The 18,720-nt window shown below is 41.5% G+C and overlaps 1 protein-coding gene across 4 annotated transcripts; it reads left to right on the top strand.

Moving 5' to 3' along the window:
* The first annotated feature begins 562 nt into the window (after nucleotides 1–562).
* Nucleotides 563–16,704, top strand: LOC110509690 (TNF receptor-associated factor 2). Of its 4 annotated transcripts, none has more exons than XM_021590725.3 (12): nucleotides 563–815; nucleotides 2,807–3,017; nucleotides 4,352–4,430; nucleotides 6,522–6,620; nucleotides 6,879–7,040; nucleotides 7,193–7,267; nucleotides 7,482–7,556; nucleotides 7,722–7,808; nucleotides 8,577–9,053; nucleotides 12,512–12,689; nucleotides 12,926–13,074; nucleotides 13,282–16,704. In XM_021590725.3, the coding sequence occupies exons 2-12, from the start codon at nucleotides 2,830–2,832 to the stop codon at nucleotides 13,498–13,500; spliced, it is 1,788 nt and encodes a 595-aa protein (XP_021446400.1). In that variant the 5' UTR covers nucleotides 563–815; nucleotides 2,807–2,829; the 3' UTR covers nucleotides 13,501–16,704. The 4 variants fall into 4 exon arrangements, with proteins under 4 accessions (XP_021446400.1, XP_021446401.1, XP_090083194.1 ...); XM_021590726.3 differs by having other exon boundaries at nucleotides 613–1,008; XM_090227068.1 differs by having other exon boundaries at nucleotides 620–815; nucleotides 2,807–4,251.
* The last annotated feature ends 2,016 nt before the right edge of the window (nucleotides 16,705–18,720 follow it).

Genomic DNA, 18,720 nt, shown 5'->3' with positions numbered 1-18,720 from the left:
GTGCGGCCATTCAACCTTCCCACAGAGCAAACTATAGACTTGCTTCATATTGACTTAGTACTTTTTGACAGTGTCAAGTGAATGAAATATTTGCATCCTCTTTCAGTGTCCATTTCTCTGAATACACAGAGCACTGTTGACTTACCAGGGAAACACCTCACACAACCTTGATACAGGTTATGTTTCACTTCTGAAGATAGTCCCGTTGATCTATTACTTTGAATGTTTTTCTTTTACCAGTTACGGTAGCAGTTGCTAGGCCTACAATTTATAGCTACCTCAAATGCTGACTTGAGGAACTGTATCTCATGAGGTATGCTTATATAGTAACTATACTGGAATTTGGTAGAAATAATAGTCAAGAGTTATAAAATGTATAACATATATAATTATGCAAATCTATAACTGTAGAATTGATCCATCTCTATATTTTTTTTGTATGAATGTATTTTAGTCTAATATGAAGCTTTTAGAAAAGGAATACGGTTAGGAATGCACCCCCCTATACAGGCTCACGTTTGGTCTGGCTGTCAAGTCAATCCTAATGATTTATATGTAGCCTACACATCATTGGTCAACCCATGTTCAGTCTGCACATGACGTAACACCCACACAGCACAGTGCAATGGCGAAGTTGAACAATAACAGCCCTAGCTAGCTTCTCCGTACCATATGTATTATGTCGTTAACGTTAAAGAAAACTGAATCATTCTTCTGCAGAGTCACATGCAACATTTGTACATTTAACGCCCGCGGGGCTGCGACGAGAAGGAGCATTCTACTACCCCTGCAAGCGATGAGGGTTTAAAACGCTGGTAAATGTAATGTAATTGCCCTTCGTCCATTTTCAATAGGAAACCTTTTCGACATCAAACTGGTTTGTGCACCTGCTTTTTAAAGGGGCGTGGCGGTTAGACGTGTAGGGTACCGCTTCCAGCTAAAGATGCTGATAGCTATAGCAACGACAACAGGGGAAAGCGGAGGGCGACAACAATGGATTTACGATTTGTAAGCATCATTCGGATTGTCTGACTACGCCGAGCATTTCGTTTGTGCGTGACATGAAGATCGACTGTTCCCGACACGAATGTAGCTCGAGCGACATGGCGCTATGACTGCTGACTCGAAATGTAAACAAAGGGAGACGGGCCTTATGCCATCTCTCTCTATAGGCCTGGCTAGCTGCATTGAAGTTGATAGTGTCAGTGACTGTCTTAATGCACGGTGCATGTACTAGTACAAGCATACCATGTGATGGATCGTGTGTAGTTGTACCGTAATGTTTCAAATGGGTGTTAAAATTATTTGTTTCTATATTTTCTAGTGCAACAATGACAAGCTTTTTGGAATGTCAAAGGATTAGGCTAGATGCCATACCTTGCAGTTATTTGGCTATAATGCCACCATTTAAACAAGCAATAATGGCTCGCGTTTGTAACCTATCAGATCTGCCCAATTGTCTCTCTCTGACATAACTGAAGTAGTATAATATTAGTGGGTCTTTCCACAAAAAGAGTACATTTTGCATCCCTTTGATATTTTAAGTAGAACTTGTGCACAATTCTTGAATTTTAAAAGCATGTTATATTAAATGAAGTGCCATTTAATATAGACCTCATGAAGAATTCAATACAATCTCAGCATTTTGACGTCTCCACACACCCTCTGCACCTTCTAGGACGATTTGAATCCCAACTCCCAAGTTTTCACCATCATCGTAAAGCCCTGGTTATTTTGTTGCTTTGAGTCATTTCTGAAGAGTATTATTGATCATGTGATTAATTTATTCCTGTCTCATTTTAAGGTTAACCCAGTTACGTGAACTGCTCGTTATAATATGGTAGAACTATTCCTTTTTAAATTGTTTTTTCATAAAAACATTGAACATCTAATAGTCAAATCATAGTGTAAAAGCAGGTTAGATGGTTCTACTCATATTGGCCATTTTCTAGTATTTTGTGGTGTTACGTTCCCCAGCAAGAAAATGAAAAATTGTCACTCAAACAGAAGGAGGAACTATCAACAGAGTCACTGACAACAACCAAAACAGAAAAGGTAGGGTTTTAGGAGGAGTTCTAATAGACTCATGTGGGTATCCACTGAAGTTGACTAACAACAACATCTGGGACCTAAAAGACCTACCATGAGCACCCACAAAATTTTTCCAAGAACAGGCAAACAAAATAATTACCCACACCTTAAAGACAGGAAGCAAACCAAAAAGTGGTGCAAAACAGGGACGATCAGATAAAGGATTGTTTTTTGAGAAATCAAATAGGGGACTCCAACTAGGCTATAAATGTTTTAACAATCGTTTGTGAAGCTTGCATTCTATTTCCCCTCCCTGTTGCACACAACATGCTTCCGTTACCCCTGTCACAAGGGGATTTATGTCTTATTTAGATTAATTTGTCAAACCTGTTACAGTCAACCCTGTTATTTTTTTCGGCACTTAATGTCACTTACTATAGTTATTTTTTTCTTTAACCCCTTGATGGGAAAATGTCTTTTTTACAAAACAAATGGACAAAGTTATGCTTCTCAAAAGGCACTGAATTGGTGGAATGATCCTAGTGTCATATCAATAAAAATCAGTATGTAGTGTACCTTCTGCACCTTTATTAACCAGTATTATAGTGTGATTTCAAAAAGAGACTCAGAAGAAGATGGCAAATGGAGACTTGCGCACACTGATCATTCTAGCTTTATCATGTCATCAACACATAGAAAAACCTGCCTTGTCATGTCAATACCTCATAGTAGTGTTTTCATATTTATTTGGACTCTGTGGCATTGTTGTTGCCAGGTCTGAGGCGTACTGAGTGAAACATGGCCACGCAAGAACCATCCCCTCCATCGTCCATGGAGAGCAACAAACCCGGCTTCCCCAAGAAGATCCTGGCCAATAAGCTGGAGGATAAGCACCTGTGTAACTGCTGTCACAACCTGCTGCGGAGGCCCTTCCAAGCCCAGTGTGGACACCGCTTCTGTTCCTACTGCTTCAATATGACTGTCAGGTAGGAGTTCAAAGAGTGTATCTCAATTGTATACAATCGTCTTTGTCTCCTTTCCCTGTAATGTGTATGTGCTGGTCTGGTAAAACTTTAGACTATTGAAATGCCCCTCAACATATGATGCTTGATGAATACACTGATTGTACAAAACATTAAGGACACCTGCTCTTTCCATGACATAGACTGACCAGGTGAATCCAGGTGAAACCTATGATGCCTTAATGATGTCACTTGTTAAATCCACTTTAATCAGTGTAGATGAAGGGGAGGAGATGGGTTAAATAAGGATTTTTAGGCCTTGAGACATGGATTGTGTATGTGTGGCATTCAGAAGATGAATGGGCAAGACAATATATTGAAGTGCCTTTGAACGGGGTATGGTAGTAGGTGCCAGGTGCACCGGTTTGTGTCAAGAACTGCAACGCTGCTGAGTTTTTCACTCATTACAGTTTCCTGTATCAATAAGGGTCCACTACCCAAAGGATATCCAGCCAGTGGTGTAAAGTAGTTCAGTAAAAATACTTTAAAGTACTACTTAAGTATTTTTTTAGGGTATCTGTACTTTACTTTACTATTTATATTTTGGACTTTTTTTTTATTTTGGACTTTTACTTCACTACATTCCTAAAGACGATTATGTACTTTTTACTCCATACATGTTCCCTGACACCCAAAAGTACTAGTTACATTTTGAATGCTTAGCAGGACAGGAAAATGGTCCAATTCACACACTTATCAAGAGAACATCTCTTATCATCCCTACTGCCTCTGATCTGGCAGACTCACTAAACACAAATGCTTCGTTTGTAAATGATGTTGGAGTGTGCCCCTGGCTATCCGTACATTTAAAAAAAATGTAATGGTGACATCTGGTTTGCTTAATATAAGGAATTTGAAATAATTTTTTACTTACTTTTAATGCTTAAGTATATTTTAGCAATTCAATTTACTTTTGATACTTAAGTATATGTAAAACCAAATACTTTTAGACTTTTACTCAAGTAGTATTTCACTGGGTGAGTCATTTTCTATTAAGGTATCTTTACTTTTACTCAAGTATGACAATTGGGTACTTTTTCCACCACTGCATCCAGCCAACTTGACACAATTGTGGGAAGCATTGGAGTCAACATGGGCCAGCATCCCTGTGGAATGCTTTCGACACCTTGTAGAATCCATGCCCCGACGAATTGAGGATGTTCTGAGGTCAAAAGAGGGGGGCGGGGTGCAACTCAATGTAAGGAGTGTTTTGTACACTCAGTGTATATTACACATTTGACAATATGACACACTACTGTTCTTTTGTACTGTTTGTTGACAACATATTCCCATTGCAGAGATGGACCTCAGAAATGCAATGCTTGTATCAAAGAGGACATTTTTGAAGAGCCCACGTCAATTCTAAAACAAGGCTGTGTAAGTGTCTACAATGTTGGTCTTTGTGAACATCTAGGCACACTTGCTCTTGAATACATACAGTGCATTAGGAAGGTATTCAGGCCCCTTGGCTTTTTCCACATTTTGTTACGTTACAACCGTATTCTACAATGGATGTAAAAAATAAATAAAAAATCCTAATCAATCCACACACAACACCCGATAATTGAAAAAGTGAAAACAGGTTTTTAGAATTGTTTACCAATATATTAAAAATAAAAAACAGAAATACATTATTTTCATAAGTATTCAGACCCTTTGCTATGAGACTTGAAATTGAGCTCTGGTGCATCCTGTTTCCATTGATCATCCTTGAGATGTTTCTACAACTTGATTGGAGTCCACCTGAGGTAAATTCGATTGATTGGACATGATTTGGAAAGGCACACACACGTCTATATAAGGTCCCACAGTTGACAGTACATGTCAGAGCAAAAACCAACCCATGAGATCGAACAAATTGTCTGTAGAGCTCCGAGACAGGATTGTGTCGAGGCACAGATCTGGGGAAGGGTACTAAAAAATGTCTGCAGCATTGAAAGTCCCAAAGAGCACAGTGGCCTCCATCATTCTTAAATGGAATAAGTTTGGAACCACCAAGACTCTTCCTAGAGCTGGCCACCCAGCCAAACTAAGCAATCGGGGGAGAAGGGCCTCAGGGAGGTGACCAAGAACCTGATGGTCACTCTGACAGAGCTCCAGAGCCCCTCTGTAGAGAAGGGGTGACCTTCCAGAAGGACAACCACCAATCAGGCCTTTGTGGTAGAGTGGCCAGACGGAAGCCACTCCTCAGTAAAAGGCACATGACAGCCCGCTTGTAGTTTGCCAAAAGGCACCTAAAGACTCAGACCATGAGATACAAGATTGTCTGGTCTGATGAAACAGATTGAACTCTTTGGCCTGAATGCCAAGCATCACGTCTTGAGGAAACCTGGCACCATCCCTACGGTGAAGCATCATGTTGTGGGGATTTCTTTCAGTGGCAGGGACTGAGAGACTAAACAGGATTGAGGGAAAGATGAACGGAGCAAAGTACCAAGAGATTCTTGATGAAAACCTGCTCCAGAGAGCTCAGGACCTCAGACTGGGACAAAGGTTCACCTTCCAACAGGACAATGACCCTAAACACACAGCCAAGACAACGCAGGAGTGGCTTCGGGATAAGTCTCAGCATGTCCTTTAGTGGCCCAGCCAGAACCCGGACTTGACCCTGATCAGACATCTCTGGAGAGACCTTAAAATAGCTGTGCAGCGACACTCCCCACCCTACCTGACAGAGCTTGAGAGAATCTGCAGAGAAGAATGGGAGAAACTCCCCAAATACAGGTGTGCCAAGCTTGTAGCATCATACTCAAGAAGACTCGAGGCTGTAATCGCTGCCAAACGGTGCTTCAACAAAGTACTGAGTAAGGGTCTGAATACTTATGTAAATGTGATATTTCAGTAAAAACATTTTTTTGAAATGTGCAAAAATATCTTACAGTTTTTGCTTTGTCATTATGTGGTATTGTTTGTTGATTGATGAGGGGAAAAAAAACAACAATTTAATACATTTTAGAATAAGACTATAACGTAACAAAATGTGGGAAAAAATCAAGGGGTTTTCAAATGCACTGTATTTAAAAGATGTTAATCTCTAGGAGCTTCTTCTTCAGTCTTTTATTCCAGTGTCAGTTCATCGTCCCAAAGAAAAAGTGAGATCTAAATGTATCCTTTAAATACTGGTGATGTCATTCAACTTTTGAATCGGACCTTGTTTACACTGGTTTTATAAAAGCCCTGTCATTCAGAAGTAATGTCTAGCTGGTGTTATCCGTGTGTACAGTAGCTTCTCCTTGTGTTGTATAATGCAAAGGTAGTGCCAGTGCGTCCACGCTATTTGGAGCGTGTGCACTTATCTCTATCTCACAAACACACACACACACACACACACACACACACACACACACACACACACACACACACACAGACACACACACACCTCGCAATCATAAATGATGCGTTTGGAAAACAGGACAGATTAACTGTAACAGCAAAAGCCTCCATTTTTGTTTGCTCTCACTTCTGCAGGCTTTTCCTGACAACGCAGCTCGAAGAGAGGTCGAAAACCTTTCTGCTATCTGCATCAACGAAGGTTGCACTTGGAAAGGCAATATTAAAGAATACGAGGTTAGTTGCCTGTTTTTTAGACTGATTATCAACCTTTTCATCGTTCAGACGATGCATTTAGACAGACACGCATAATTGAAGGAGCACCACCAATGTGCCAGAAATGCTTGTAAGCAATGCATCTCAGTACTGTAGTTCATGTCTGGGTTTTGCTTTGCTCTTTTGTCATGATCAGTTTGACCGAAGATCCTTGGTTACACTGTTATGAACGTATACTAAAGCCAAGTGAATCCTAACTTTATTTTCCGTCTCTTACAGTTGAGTCACGAAGAGAAGTGTGAGTTCATGATCATCCCCTGCCCTTCCTGTAAAGAGCGGATCCGCTTCAACGAACAGGAACGCCACAACGAGCGAGAGTGCCCTGAGAGAACCCTCAACTGCAAGTACTGCAAGGAACCATTTCATTTCAAAAACATCAAGGTGAGAAATAATGCAGGCTCTGAGAGAACACCCATCCATCCGTCTGTTGGTTGTTAAATCTCTCAAATGGCTGGTTTATGATCGCGTCAAGATTGCAAGCAGTATTAGCATCAATTTGTGTAAGAAGCTATACAAAAACATGTCCTTTTTAGGCCCACGACGAGATCTGCCCCAAGTACCCCATGATCTGTGAAGGCTGTGCCAAGAAGAAAATCCCCAGGGAGAAGGTGAGTTCTTAAATCTTCAACACACACAATATAGCCAATTTTATATTGTCATTGGGAACTTGTGACTGAATGCATTTGGAAAATGCATGACAGAAAAGGAAGCACAGTATTGAGAGAAAAATAATCCACACTATGTTAAGAAGGATGATGTTTGAAATGGCTGTAGAACTTGTCAAATCATTGTCTTTTTTTCTTCTTTGGCTTTTTCCCCAAGTATGTGGACCACATTAAGTTCTGCAGCAAATTCAGAACGCCGTGCAGATTCCATGTTGTTGGGTGTGATATGTCAGTAAGTAGCTTTTTTATCTTTTCAGAGCTATGGTTTTAACCAATCCTAATGAAACAAACAAGGTTGTTACTGTGTAATTACCATTTGACCATGTTATTTCTTAGTTAATACCTGGTTAAGGTGCTACTGTTAAAACAGCTGTCCTCTCCCCCGCTCTCTGTGCAGGTGGAGAAGGAGAGGATCCACGACCACGAGAGGGCCTGTGCTTACGAGCACCTCAACCTGCTGCTACACTACATTATGGGCATGAAGGTGAGGGTGAGCATGGATGTAGTGGAGCGGAAATGCTGTTTGTACACCTTTTTGTTTGGTGAATAGCAGTGTACACACCTATTTCGCTAAATTATGGTTGGTGGCATTAGCATTTACTTAGCAGTTACGTTAGCGTTAGCATTTAGATTAGCTTTAGCATTTACTTAGCAGTTACGTTAGCGTTAGCATTTAGATTAGCTTAAGCATTTACTTAGCAGTTACATTAGCGTTAGCATTTAGATTAGCTTTAGCATTTACTTGCCTTGTCAAATCAAAGTTTATTGGTGCGTGCACAGTTTAGCAGATGTTATAGCGGGTGCAGCAGAATGTTTGTTACTAGCTCCTAACAATGCAGTAAAATGTCAATGACGTAGAGTAGACAAATAATTAAAATAAAAAAATTGTAAATCAAGAAACATTGGAAAACAAATTGAATTAACATGAAATAGCACAGTAACAGTAATCCAAATGAAATCTATATGTATGTACACCTGATGTGTTCCCCCAAGATATACTAAAAATGGTATGTACGCAGTAGATATATTCGAGTGAACTATGTCGAGAATACAGTATATAAATAAATATCTGGTGTGTATAAACAGTGTAACTAAAATGCAATGTACAGTAGTAGAAGTATTAGAATGAGCTATGTTGAGAATACAGTATTTAAATACACAGTATCTTCTGTCTCCTAGTCTACGATCAGCTCCTTTTTATTTTGTTGAGGGAGTGGTTATTTTTTCAGTGTTTACTTATGTATCCCTGAAGGTGAGCATGGAGGGCCTGCAGCCGCAGGGACTGGAGCTAGCCGGACACAAGCTCCTGGACCTCCACCGTTCCCTCAGGGAGCTGGAGGTCCGCGTCTCCCAGATCAGCACCACCTCGATCGGGCCTCCCGTGCAGGGGGTCACCTCCTCCTCTTCCTCCTTAGGTCTCCCGGGGCCTCCTACCCCGGCTCTTCCTCTGCCTCCACCTCCCGCCCCGGTCCCAACCCTGACCGTGTCCACCTCCTTCACCCCCCTGCCTAGCTCGGTGGGGGCGGCCCTGGAGCTGCAGCTCCACAGTGAGAAGACCAAGGTGGCGGAGCTGGGACGCAGGTGCACTGACCTGGAGGTGAAGGTGGGGACGTTTGAGAATGTGGTGTGTGTGTTGAACCGAGAGGTAGAACGCTTCACCACCACCATGGAGGCAGGTAACAGACAGCATCGACTGGACCAGGATAAGATTGAGGCCCTGAGCAACAAGGTAGGAATGAGGACCCTGAAGCAGAGATTAAATTGTCATTTGCTTTATAGAGTCCCTTTCCAACATTTAAAGACGTCCTCCAGCGATTTGTTTTACTTTTATTGTTGAACAGCGATTTCCCAAGTATAAATACAGTAAAGTACACACACTAGGGTAAAACGTTTTTTTGAGAAAAATAGGTATTTTGTTTTTTACACAACTGCAAACCTCAAACAGTAGGGCATTCAAGGAGTTGGTCTGATTGGAATCTGTGATGTCATCAGCCTTCTCCTTACTTGATTAACCAAAGAGGAGAAATAAAGAGCAAAACAGGGTATTTGAAGAATCAACATATAATACCCACATGAGACTATTTCAGTTTGACTATTTACTCAATCGTCCAATCAAAATGCATTTAAGAACATTTGTGTTTGAACTATGTCATGACTTACATGTACAGTTGAAGTCAGAAGTTTACATACACCTTAGCCAAATACATTTAAACTCAGTTTTTCACAATTTCTGATATTTAATACTAGTAAAAATTCCCTGTTTTAGGTCAGTTAGGATAACCACTTTATTTTAAGAATGTGAATTGTCAGAATAATAGTAGAGAGAATGATTTATTTCAGCTTTTATTTCTTTCAGCACATTCCCAGTGTGTCAGAAGTTTATATACACTCAATTAGTATTTGTTAGCATTGCCTTTAAATTGGGTCAAACGTTTCAGGTAGCATTCCACCAGCTTCCCACAATAAGTTGGGCGAATTTTGGCCCATTCCTCCTGACAGAGCTGGTGTAACTGAGTCGGGTTTGTAGGCCTCCTTGCTCGCACACGCTTTTTCAGTTTTGCCCACACATTTTCTATGGGATTGAGGTCAGGGCTTTGTGATGGCTACTCCAATACCTTGCCTTTGTTGTCCTTAAGCCATTTTGCCACAACTTCGGAAGTATGCTTGGTTTCATTGTCCATTTAGAAGACCCATTTGGAATCAAGCTTTAACTTCCTGACCGATGTCTTGAGATGTTGCTTCAATATATCCACATCATTTGCCATGTATTTTGTGAAGTGCACCAGTCCCTCCTGCAGCAAAGCACCCCCACAACATGATGCTGCCACCCCAGTGCTTCACGGTTGGGATAGCGTTCTTCGGCTTGCAAGGCTCCCCCTTTTTCCTCCAAACATAACGATGGTCATTATGGCCAAACAGTTCTATTTTTGCTTCATCAGACCAGAGGACATTTCTCCAAAAAGTATGATCAGGTGCAAACCGTAGTCTGGCTTTTTTTATGGCGGTTTTGGAGCAGTGGCTTCTTCCTTGCTGAGCGGCCTTTCAGGTTATGTCGATATAGGACTCGTTTTACTGTGGATATAGATACTTTTGTACCTGTTTCCTCCAGCATCTTCACAAGGTCCTTTGTTGTTGTTCTGGGATTGATTTGCACTTTTCGCACCAAAGTATGTTAATCTCTAGGAGACAGAAAGCGTCTCCTTCCTGAGTGGTATGACGGCTGCGTGGTCCCATGGTGTTTATTCTTGCGTACTATTGTTTGTACAGATGAACGTGGTACCTTCAGGCGTTTGGAAATTGCCCCCAAGGATGAACCAGACTTGTGGAGGTCTACAATGTTTTTCATGAGGTCTTGGCAGATTTCTTTAGATTTTCCCATGATGTCAAGCAAAGAGGCACTGAGTTTGAAGGTAGGCGTTGAAATACATCCACAGGTACACCTCCAATTGACTCAAATTATGTCAATTAGCCTATCAGAAGCTTCTAAAGTCATGACATAATTTTCTGGAATTTTCCAAGCTGTTTAAAGGCACAGTCAACTTAGTGTATGTAAACTTCTGACCCACTGGAATTGTGAAATAATCTGTCTATGACAAATTGTTGGAATGCACAGAGTAGATGTCCTAACCGACTTGCCAAAACTATAGTTTGTTAACAAGAAATTTGTGGAGTGGTTGAAAAACGAATTATAATGACTCCAACCTAAGTGTATGTAAACTTCCGACTTCAACTGTACCTGGACCACCTATTGAGATGTGCCTTTTTGTTAAGTAAATCAGGTGTTAAATATGGTGAAAAGGGGACTGCAGTGCCACTTTAAATTCAATGGCATAACTCACTTAAGCAATAATACATGAGAGGCCAAGTGTTATTACATTTTTATCATGGCAATGATATGAGCATAGTCCCGAGGCAAAGCCGAGGGGCGTACAAACCACAGCCATGATAAAAATGTCATAACACATGGCCTTGAGTGTATTATTGCTTTTATACAATGGGTTACCAGCATTAAAAATCTAGATTATTTCCCAAACCATACATTTTTCAACAATACGTGATGCTATATTCACTAACACTGGTTGTCAAGTGACATTTTAAGCATTCTCTGGTTGTTAGTTCTATTCGTATTGACAGTTCCAGAACTTTGGTTTCTACGGACGCTGTCCATGGTTCTGAAAACAGTGCACGTCTGGTCTATCCATAGGGAAATTGAATGCCAGTTTGAAACATTTTATGGGGGCGCTGTCCATGGATCGGAATACAGAGCTGAAACATTGTAGCAAAGACATTGATGAGGCAGATCAGAAAAGAAACCACAATGATATCGTTTTTCAGATGGTCACAGCATCGACAGCTTTATTTCTGATGCTGAATTGCACATTTCTACGTGGGACAGAGCTCATTCCCCTAGTTTCTCATACATGCAGGCACAACGATTCTCTGTCTCTTTCCATTGGATTTTTGTGGTTCTTGAATTTTTGTGGTTCCTGGTTTCTTCATTTTTGTCTTCTTTTATTACGAATGAGTCTGGCTTCAGTTTGCGATTTCCTTCATTGCCTTTTCGGCCAAAGTGCAACTGCAAATCAAACCACACCTTATTCAGTAGGTGGCGTAGAAACTCCGGAGAATATTACCCATCTCGTGTTTTGAAACGGTTGCCAGATCGATGTTTATTCCCTTGAATGATAGCCATTCCAGAAAGCACTCCACTGCCCAGTTGTTCTGTCTTGATGTAGCTAGCTTCTTAATTTTCTCTCTTTTTCTGCTAATGTTACTGATTTCTGCATGTCTAATGTTAACGCTAGGCTCAGGTTGCTGGTCCACTTGCTCTTCTTGTTTAATTACTTTTAAAATCCTCCTCCTCTTGTTGGCACCATTCATTCAACATTAGTAGATAAAACAAATCAAAGTAACTCAAAAATCATCCATGACGAATTACAGGTGCTAAGACTAGTGGTAGTGGGGTTTCTAGGTAACGACTTAAACGATGCCACTTTATATGAATGTGGCCATGTGTATGTTGTCTCATATATCATGGGTGGGAGGGGCTCTAACAATAGGAATTCCTAACCACGCGTTGTATAATGGGGTATAAAGCTGGAGATTCAGAGTTATTTTTTTTTAATTCATAGAAGCTAGCACACTGTTGTGTGTGTGTGTGTGTGTGCGCGCGTGCGTGTGTCTCAGGTGCGGCAGCTGGAGAGGACGGTGGGACTGAAGGACCTGACGGTAGCGGAGATGGAGGGCAGGCTGAGAGAGATGTCGGCCACCACATTCGATGGCGTCTTCGTCTGGAGGATCTCTGACTTCACCAAGAAGAGACAGGACGCCATCGCTGGCCGAGCCCCCGCCATGTTCTCACCAGGTATCTCCCAGAACCAGTGCTATAGACCAGCTTAAGTGAGACCAGAGCTATTCCAGTCCGAGTCAAGACTGAAGCCAGAACAAACTGAGTCTAATTCGAGACTACATTGTTCCGTAGTAGTGCAAGTCATGAGGACAGCACACAACGTAGTCTATTGTGTTTCCGACCCCAATTTTCCTCTTTCAGCCTTCCACACCAATAAATATGGCTATAAAATATGTATTTTTCCCCAACAGCATTCTACACCAGTAAATACGGCTATAAGATGTGTCTGCGGATCTACCTGAATGGGGACGGGACAGGGCGTGGCAGTCACCTTTCTCTTTTCTTTGTGGTGATGAGAGGACTGAGTGATGCTCTGCTAAAATGGCCCTTTAACCAGAAGGCAAGGACCGGTGAACTCATTTATAAAATGCACAGATTTGATCAGATTTTTTTACATACTGAAATTCACAGCAATCTTGTAATTTATAAATCTAAATGTATAATAAATGTAGATTTTGCATGAAGATTTCTGATGAATAAATCAGACATGCTCATGTGGAATTCACACTTTCTGTCTCTCTCTCTTTCTTTCTCTACCTCTCACCAGGTGACTCTGATGCTGCTGGACCAGAGTAGCAGGGAGCACATCATCGACGCCTTCCGGCCTGACATCACTTCCTCCTCCTTCCAGAGGCCTGTGAGCGAGATGAACATCGCCAGCGGCTGCCCGCTGTTCTGCCCGCTCTCAAAGCTTGACGCCAAGAACTCCTACATCCGCGACGACATAATCTTCATCAAGGCCATTGTGGATCTCACAGGCCTTTAGATGCAACCTTTGAAGTGGAAGTGCAAGGCAACTAAGCAGCATTGTGGCAATTCAGGCTCCATTTTGGCTGCTGTTGGTCACCATTTTGGCTCCATTTGGGTCCATTTGGGATCCATTCTGGCCTATTTCAGTCCCCTCCAGTTGTAGGGAGACTGACATGCTTGCTACTGTGTGGTGCATGCCGCTCCAGTTTGCCCAGCTCCGGAGGCCCTTGCACTGTTGTAGAAGGCGGTCCTTTGCAGAGCAATTTTGTTGTAGCTCTACATATTGGTTCCTCATCGTGCTTGAACCCCACTTTAGCTCTATATTATTTGAATCCATGGAAAAGGCAACTGAAGAAACAAGTAACTCCAGAATATAGTCCCAATATTGAATAGGACAGAACCTGTGGTATTGAATTGGGGATATGTTGCGGTTGGAGGGCATCTTTTTTCTCTCTTTGTTTTTCATAAGACCTTGGAGTGAGTGACTTGTAGCCTTTAGAGGATAGTAAAAAAGAGGGATATGAACCCTGTTTTCCCTGTCAGTGTATAAAACTGACCCACTGCTTATCGTAGAAGTAGAGCTTGGTCTTGGCGTAGCAGGGTATTAACATTTTTTTTCTTGTTTCCGATCTCAACGCGAGTGATTTTGATTGTGGATATCGTGAGCTTCTCAATGCCATTGTTGAGTACATTTGCATAGACAAACGTGGAGTTATGTTATGAATAAGAATATGGGCATTTGTTTGCCTTTTTGCGCAAATTGCATGCCTGCTACCTTTTATTGGCCTGTTCGTGTTGAAGTGCTCTCTCTCCCTTCATTGAGTTGCTGGAGGGCTCTTCCTTGTTAGTTGTTACACTTGTTAGTGAGTTAAACCACCTGTGATGGTGGACATTGCCTGCATGTCTTGTATCCAGGCATATATTTTTTACATATACTTAGTGTTGCGTTTCTTGTTTCTCTTTAGGGGTCGAGGGTTACGGGATTGGTGGTTCGGTACATCTGTGGAAGATACAGTGGAGTTATCAGGGTGTTATAAGGCAGCTTGCCAATCAAAGCCTGAGGCATACGACAAGTGTATTTCTGTCACTGGTAAATACACCAACCTGGAAGAGCTTTCCCCCCCAGGATATGCTCAGTACAGTAGCTCACATCTCAACACATAGTACTGTGCCCCACCACAGATGGAGGTTAATACAGGTTCAATGAACTGAAGGAATGGTGTGTTCCTTGTTTTCTGTCCATATTACAGTACGGTACATTTGTATGTAGTTTTGCTGCTCTCTCAGCTTTGTTTCCGGTGTAAAACAAATGTGTGGCGATCAATGCGAATTTTAGCATAGACAGTTGAGCATTAGTTGAAGAGGTTAAAGTGGAAGGATAATGAGGGATGTAGCCTCGAAGTGAAAACAAGTGAATGTGATGGTATAATTTTCCATTGGACCATAGTGGTTGAAAATCATTAATTGATGTTTGATGTAACTCTACATAAATCCCATTAACCTGTGGGTGACAGTGAATCCTCTTAGCCTAGGTGGTGTTATTATTCACGAAGCCCCACAAATGACGCTGACCAAAATGCTAAATCAGAGGAAATCCTTTAGATCTGAATATAGGTAGGTTCTATGCATGTCCACTAGGGGGTGCTGATTTACCCCAATAGTCTTCCCCCTCTGGACTTGCGTCAGGGTTTTCACAGGCCTGTTTTGAAACCAGTCTTGATCTGTGTTGAAACCTCTCTGTGCATGGGAGGGTTCAATTCATATTCAGTATCGCAGTTCGTTATTGTCTTACCTTGTAGACCAATGGCGAACGCATTGATTTGCATTCGTTTGGAGGCGTATAAATAAAGATAACGTTATTATTATGTCATATCTCTCACTGCTTCTGTATAACACAAGCAGATGCCTATATATATTCATAAGAATTTATACATATAATATCATAATGTTGAGCAATTCAATATATTGATGTTACTATACACATATTGTTATTAATAAACATAGTATTGTTGAATATATTATTAATGATATCTATATACCTACTTTTTGTTTTCATGAGATGGTTTAAGACAGGTCTGGAAACCCCCTTAAAGTTGAATTGCCATATTATGGTGCAACAACAAAAGCTCTGCCACATAATACCAACCATGGCACCCTATTCTTCTGGGTTAACTGTGGGTGGGGAAAAAACACAATATTTACATTAATCGAAATGACCCTTTAAAGGTTCCTGCAGTAATTCTGTGTAATTTAACTCTGTTTCTCAACCTTTTATATGCCACTGGGACCAGAAAACAATGGACCCTCTTGTACCAAGAACTGACAAGCTGCTATGGTCCTTGAAGGCACTTCTGGCTACGTTGTTGTCAGCTAACAATCTGAGGGACCAGTCAGCAGCATCCCAGAGACCAGTGCCGGTCCTCGGACCAGAGGTTGAGGACCACTGATATAATTTTCCTCTGAGAAAGGGTGCTTTGGTTGTTAAATGGGTAGTATTTGGTCTCAGTCAGTGAATACGTTGTTGTTTGGTCCTCTGATGGTTATAGACAGGGTTTGGTTCTGTAGATTCTGACCATGTTCATTATAGGAGGAATTGTTCCTGCAGCTTTTTAGCTTGAAACGGGAAGTTTATCAGTAAGTATAGTGCACATAACGATCAGTCCTTTGCATAAATACTTATTATTGTGTTGTGCCAAAATGCTATATTACCTCCATATTATTACAAACAATGTATTGTAAGTTGTACTTGTATTCTATGCTCAAATATGGTGCCAAATATGCTTGGAGAATAATGTGTATTTAAGGTCTATGGTTTGTATTCTTGTTTCATTCCAGTATAATGCATGGGTCACTTTTGGAACCAGCTAGATTGATGGAGACGTCAACTTAGTATGTTAAGCAAAGTATCTCCTTACAGTACAATCATATATCTTTAGGTGTCTGAATGTAAAGCCTTAATGCAGTGGTCCTCTCCACTGTTTCTGTGAGAGGAAAACAGTTCGGCAGTTCCGTTTTAACAGTTGTTGATGCAGCTGAATTGAATTAACTTTAATTGTGCACTTTGTATAATTTAAAGGTATCCACAGGGTACAACTTTGTTCTGTGATTGGTAAACTTTGAAGACAGATCTATATACATTCTAATGTGTTCATTGATGTTCTCTATATACGCTATAAAGGCTCTTACAGAACATGCAGTATGCAATAAATTTGTCTTTGGATTTCTGGGTTTTGTTTGTCTTTTACCAACCGTCTGCCTGTGTCCCAAATGGAACCTATAGTGCACTACTTTTGATCTGACCCCTATCAGCCCTTGCCAATAGGGTGCCATTTACAGTAGGACAGCCTCTGAGTTCCATCTCTTCCTCCATGTTAGAGGGAGGTAGTTGTCATTGATTTTGCTGTTCCTGTATTCAACCAGAAGGGGGTGCTGCTCACCATTATTTGTCACTGGTCACCATCACTACAGTTATTATGCATGATCTTCAAACAGGAATTATTTCATTCCTTTTGATGAGATTTGGTCATCTGCCAGAGATTCTGAGAATCTCAGATTCACTCTGAGGCAAATATCCCCTTGACCGTATTCTGTACCTTCTAAAGGAACTATGTGCTCTGTTCAATCTGTAAAACTGAGTGAGGTGTTACAGATTATGCAATAGAAATGTAAAGGTAATTTCCGATTGAGCTGATTGATATATGCAGCATTTACCAGGAATGTAATCGCTGCAAAAGTGGGATCGTTGCTGTTAAATTACCATATTAAAGCGGAACTTCCAAGATGTGGATTGAATAGAGCCCGTTGTCTACACGCAGCCCCTTGTGGAAGCTAGGCAAGTTGCAACAATACTTACCTGAATTCAAACAACTCTTCCCCCCTCCTGGATTTACTCCCCATCCCCTCCCACACTTTTCAGTCTTACTTTCGGTTATTGAAAATATATTTCACAGCGATTTAGATGGTACTATGATTCTCTACACATTGCTTGTTTTTTCACATACACTGAAATTAGGTGAACAATATAGAATTATATAGGAGTTAGGTGAACAATATAGAATTCCTTACAATCAAATGCCGAACGCATTATCTACCAAGAGAACTCTCTTCGATTATAATCACAGTCGTGTACACCCCCCCCAAGCAGACACCTCGACGGCCCTGAAATAACTTCATTGGACTCTATGTAAACTGGAAACCACATATCCTGAGGCTGCATTTATTGTAGCTGGGGATTTTAATGAGGCTAATCTGAAAACAAGGCTCCCTAAATTTTATCAGCATATCGAATGAGCGACCTGGGCTGGAAAAATTCTGGATCACTGTTACTCAAACTTCCGCGAATCATACAAAGCCCTCCAGCGCCCTTCTTTCGGCAAATCTGACCACGACTCCATTTGTTGCTCCCAGCCTATAGACAGAAACTAAAACAGGAAACGCCCGTGCTCAGGTCTGTTCAACGCTGGTCCGACCAATCTGATTCCACGCTTCAAGATTCCTTCAATCACATGGACTGGGATATGTTCCGGATAACATCGAACAACAACATTGATGTATACGCTGATTCGGTGAGCAAGTTTATAAGCAAGTGTATCGGTGATGTACTCACGGCGACAATTAAAATGTTCCCCAACCAGAAACTGTGGATTGATGGCAGCATTCGCGCAAAACTGAAAGCACGAACCACTGCTTTTAATTTGGGCAAGGCGACCGGAAACATGACCAAATACAGTGTAGCTATTCCCTCCGCAAGGCAATCATACAAGCGTCAGTATAGAGACAAAGTAGAGTCGCAATTCAACAAAAAGAAAACCAGCCCCGTCGCGGACCACAATGTCTCGCTTCCAGACAAACTAAACAACTTCATGTTCGCTCAATGCAGTGCCACCGACACAGCCCGCTACCAAAACCTGTGGACTCTCCTTCATCGCAGCCAACTTGAGTAAAACATTTAAACGTGTTAACCCTGGCAAGGCTGCCGGCTCAGACGGCATCCCTAGCCGCGTCCTCAGAGCATGCGCAGACCAGCTGGCTGGTGTGTTTACGGACATATTAAATCAATCCCTATCCCAGTCTGCTGTTCCCAAATGCTTCAAGAGGGCCACCATTGTTCCTGTTCCCAAGAAAGCTAAGGTAACTGAGCTAAATGACTATCGCCCCGTAGCACTCACTTCCGTCATCATGAAGTGCTTTGAGAGACTAGTCAAGGATCATATCACCTACACCCTACCTGTCACCC

The sequence above is a fragment of the Oncorhynchus mykiss genome, chromosome 29 (assembly GCF_057628025.1).
Source record: "Oncorhynchus mykiss isolate SJ-2025 chromosome 29, ASM5762802v1, whole genome shotgun sequence".
Classification (NCBI taxonomy): Eukaryota; Metazoa; Chordata; class Actinopteri; order Salmoniformes; family Salmonidae; genus Oncorhynchus; species Oncorhynchus mykiss.
This window is presented reverse-complemented; position numbering and strand designations above follow the sequence as displayed.

What these genes read in the sequence shown, in the direction of transcription:
- LOC110509690 (XM_021590725.3), top strand. Translation starts at nt 2,830, where the DNA reads ATGGCCACGCAAGAACCATCCCCTCCATCGTCCATGGAGAGCAACAAA. An exon ending in TTCATTTCAAAAACATCAAG is followed by an intron (nt 7,041 to 7,192) that starts GTGAGAAATAAT and finishes TGTCCTTTTTAG; the next exon opens with GCCCACGACGAGATCTGCCC. An exon ending in AATGGCCCTTTAACCAGAAG is followed by an intron (nt 13,075 to 13,281) that starts GCAAGGACCGGT and finishes ACCTCTCACCAG; the next exon opens with GTGACTCTGATGCTGCTGGA.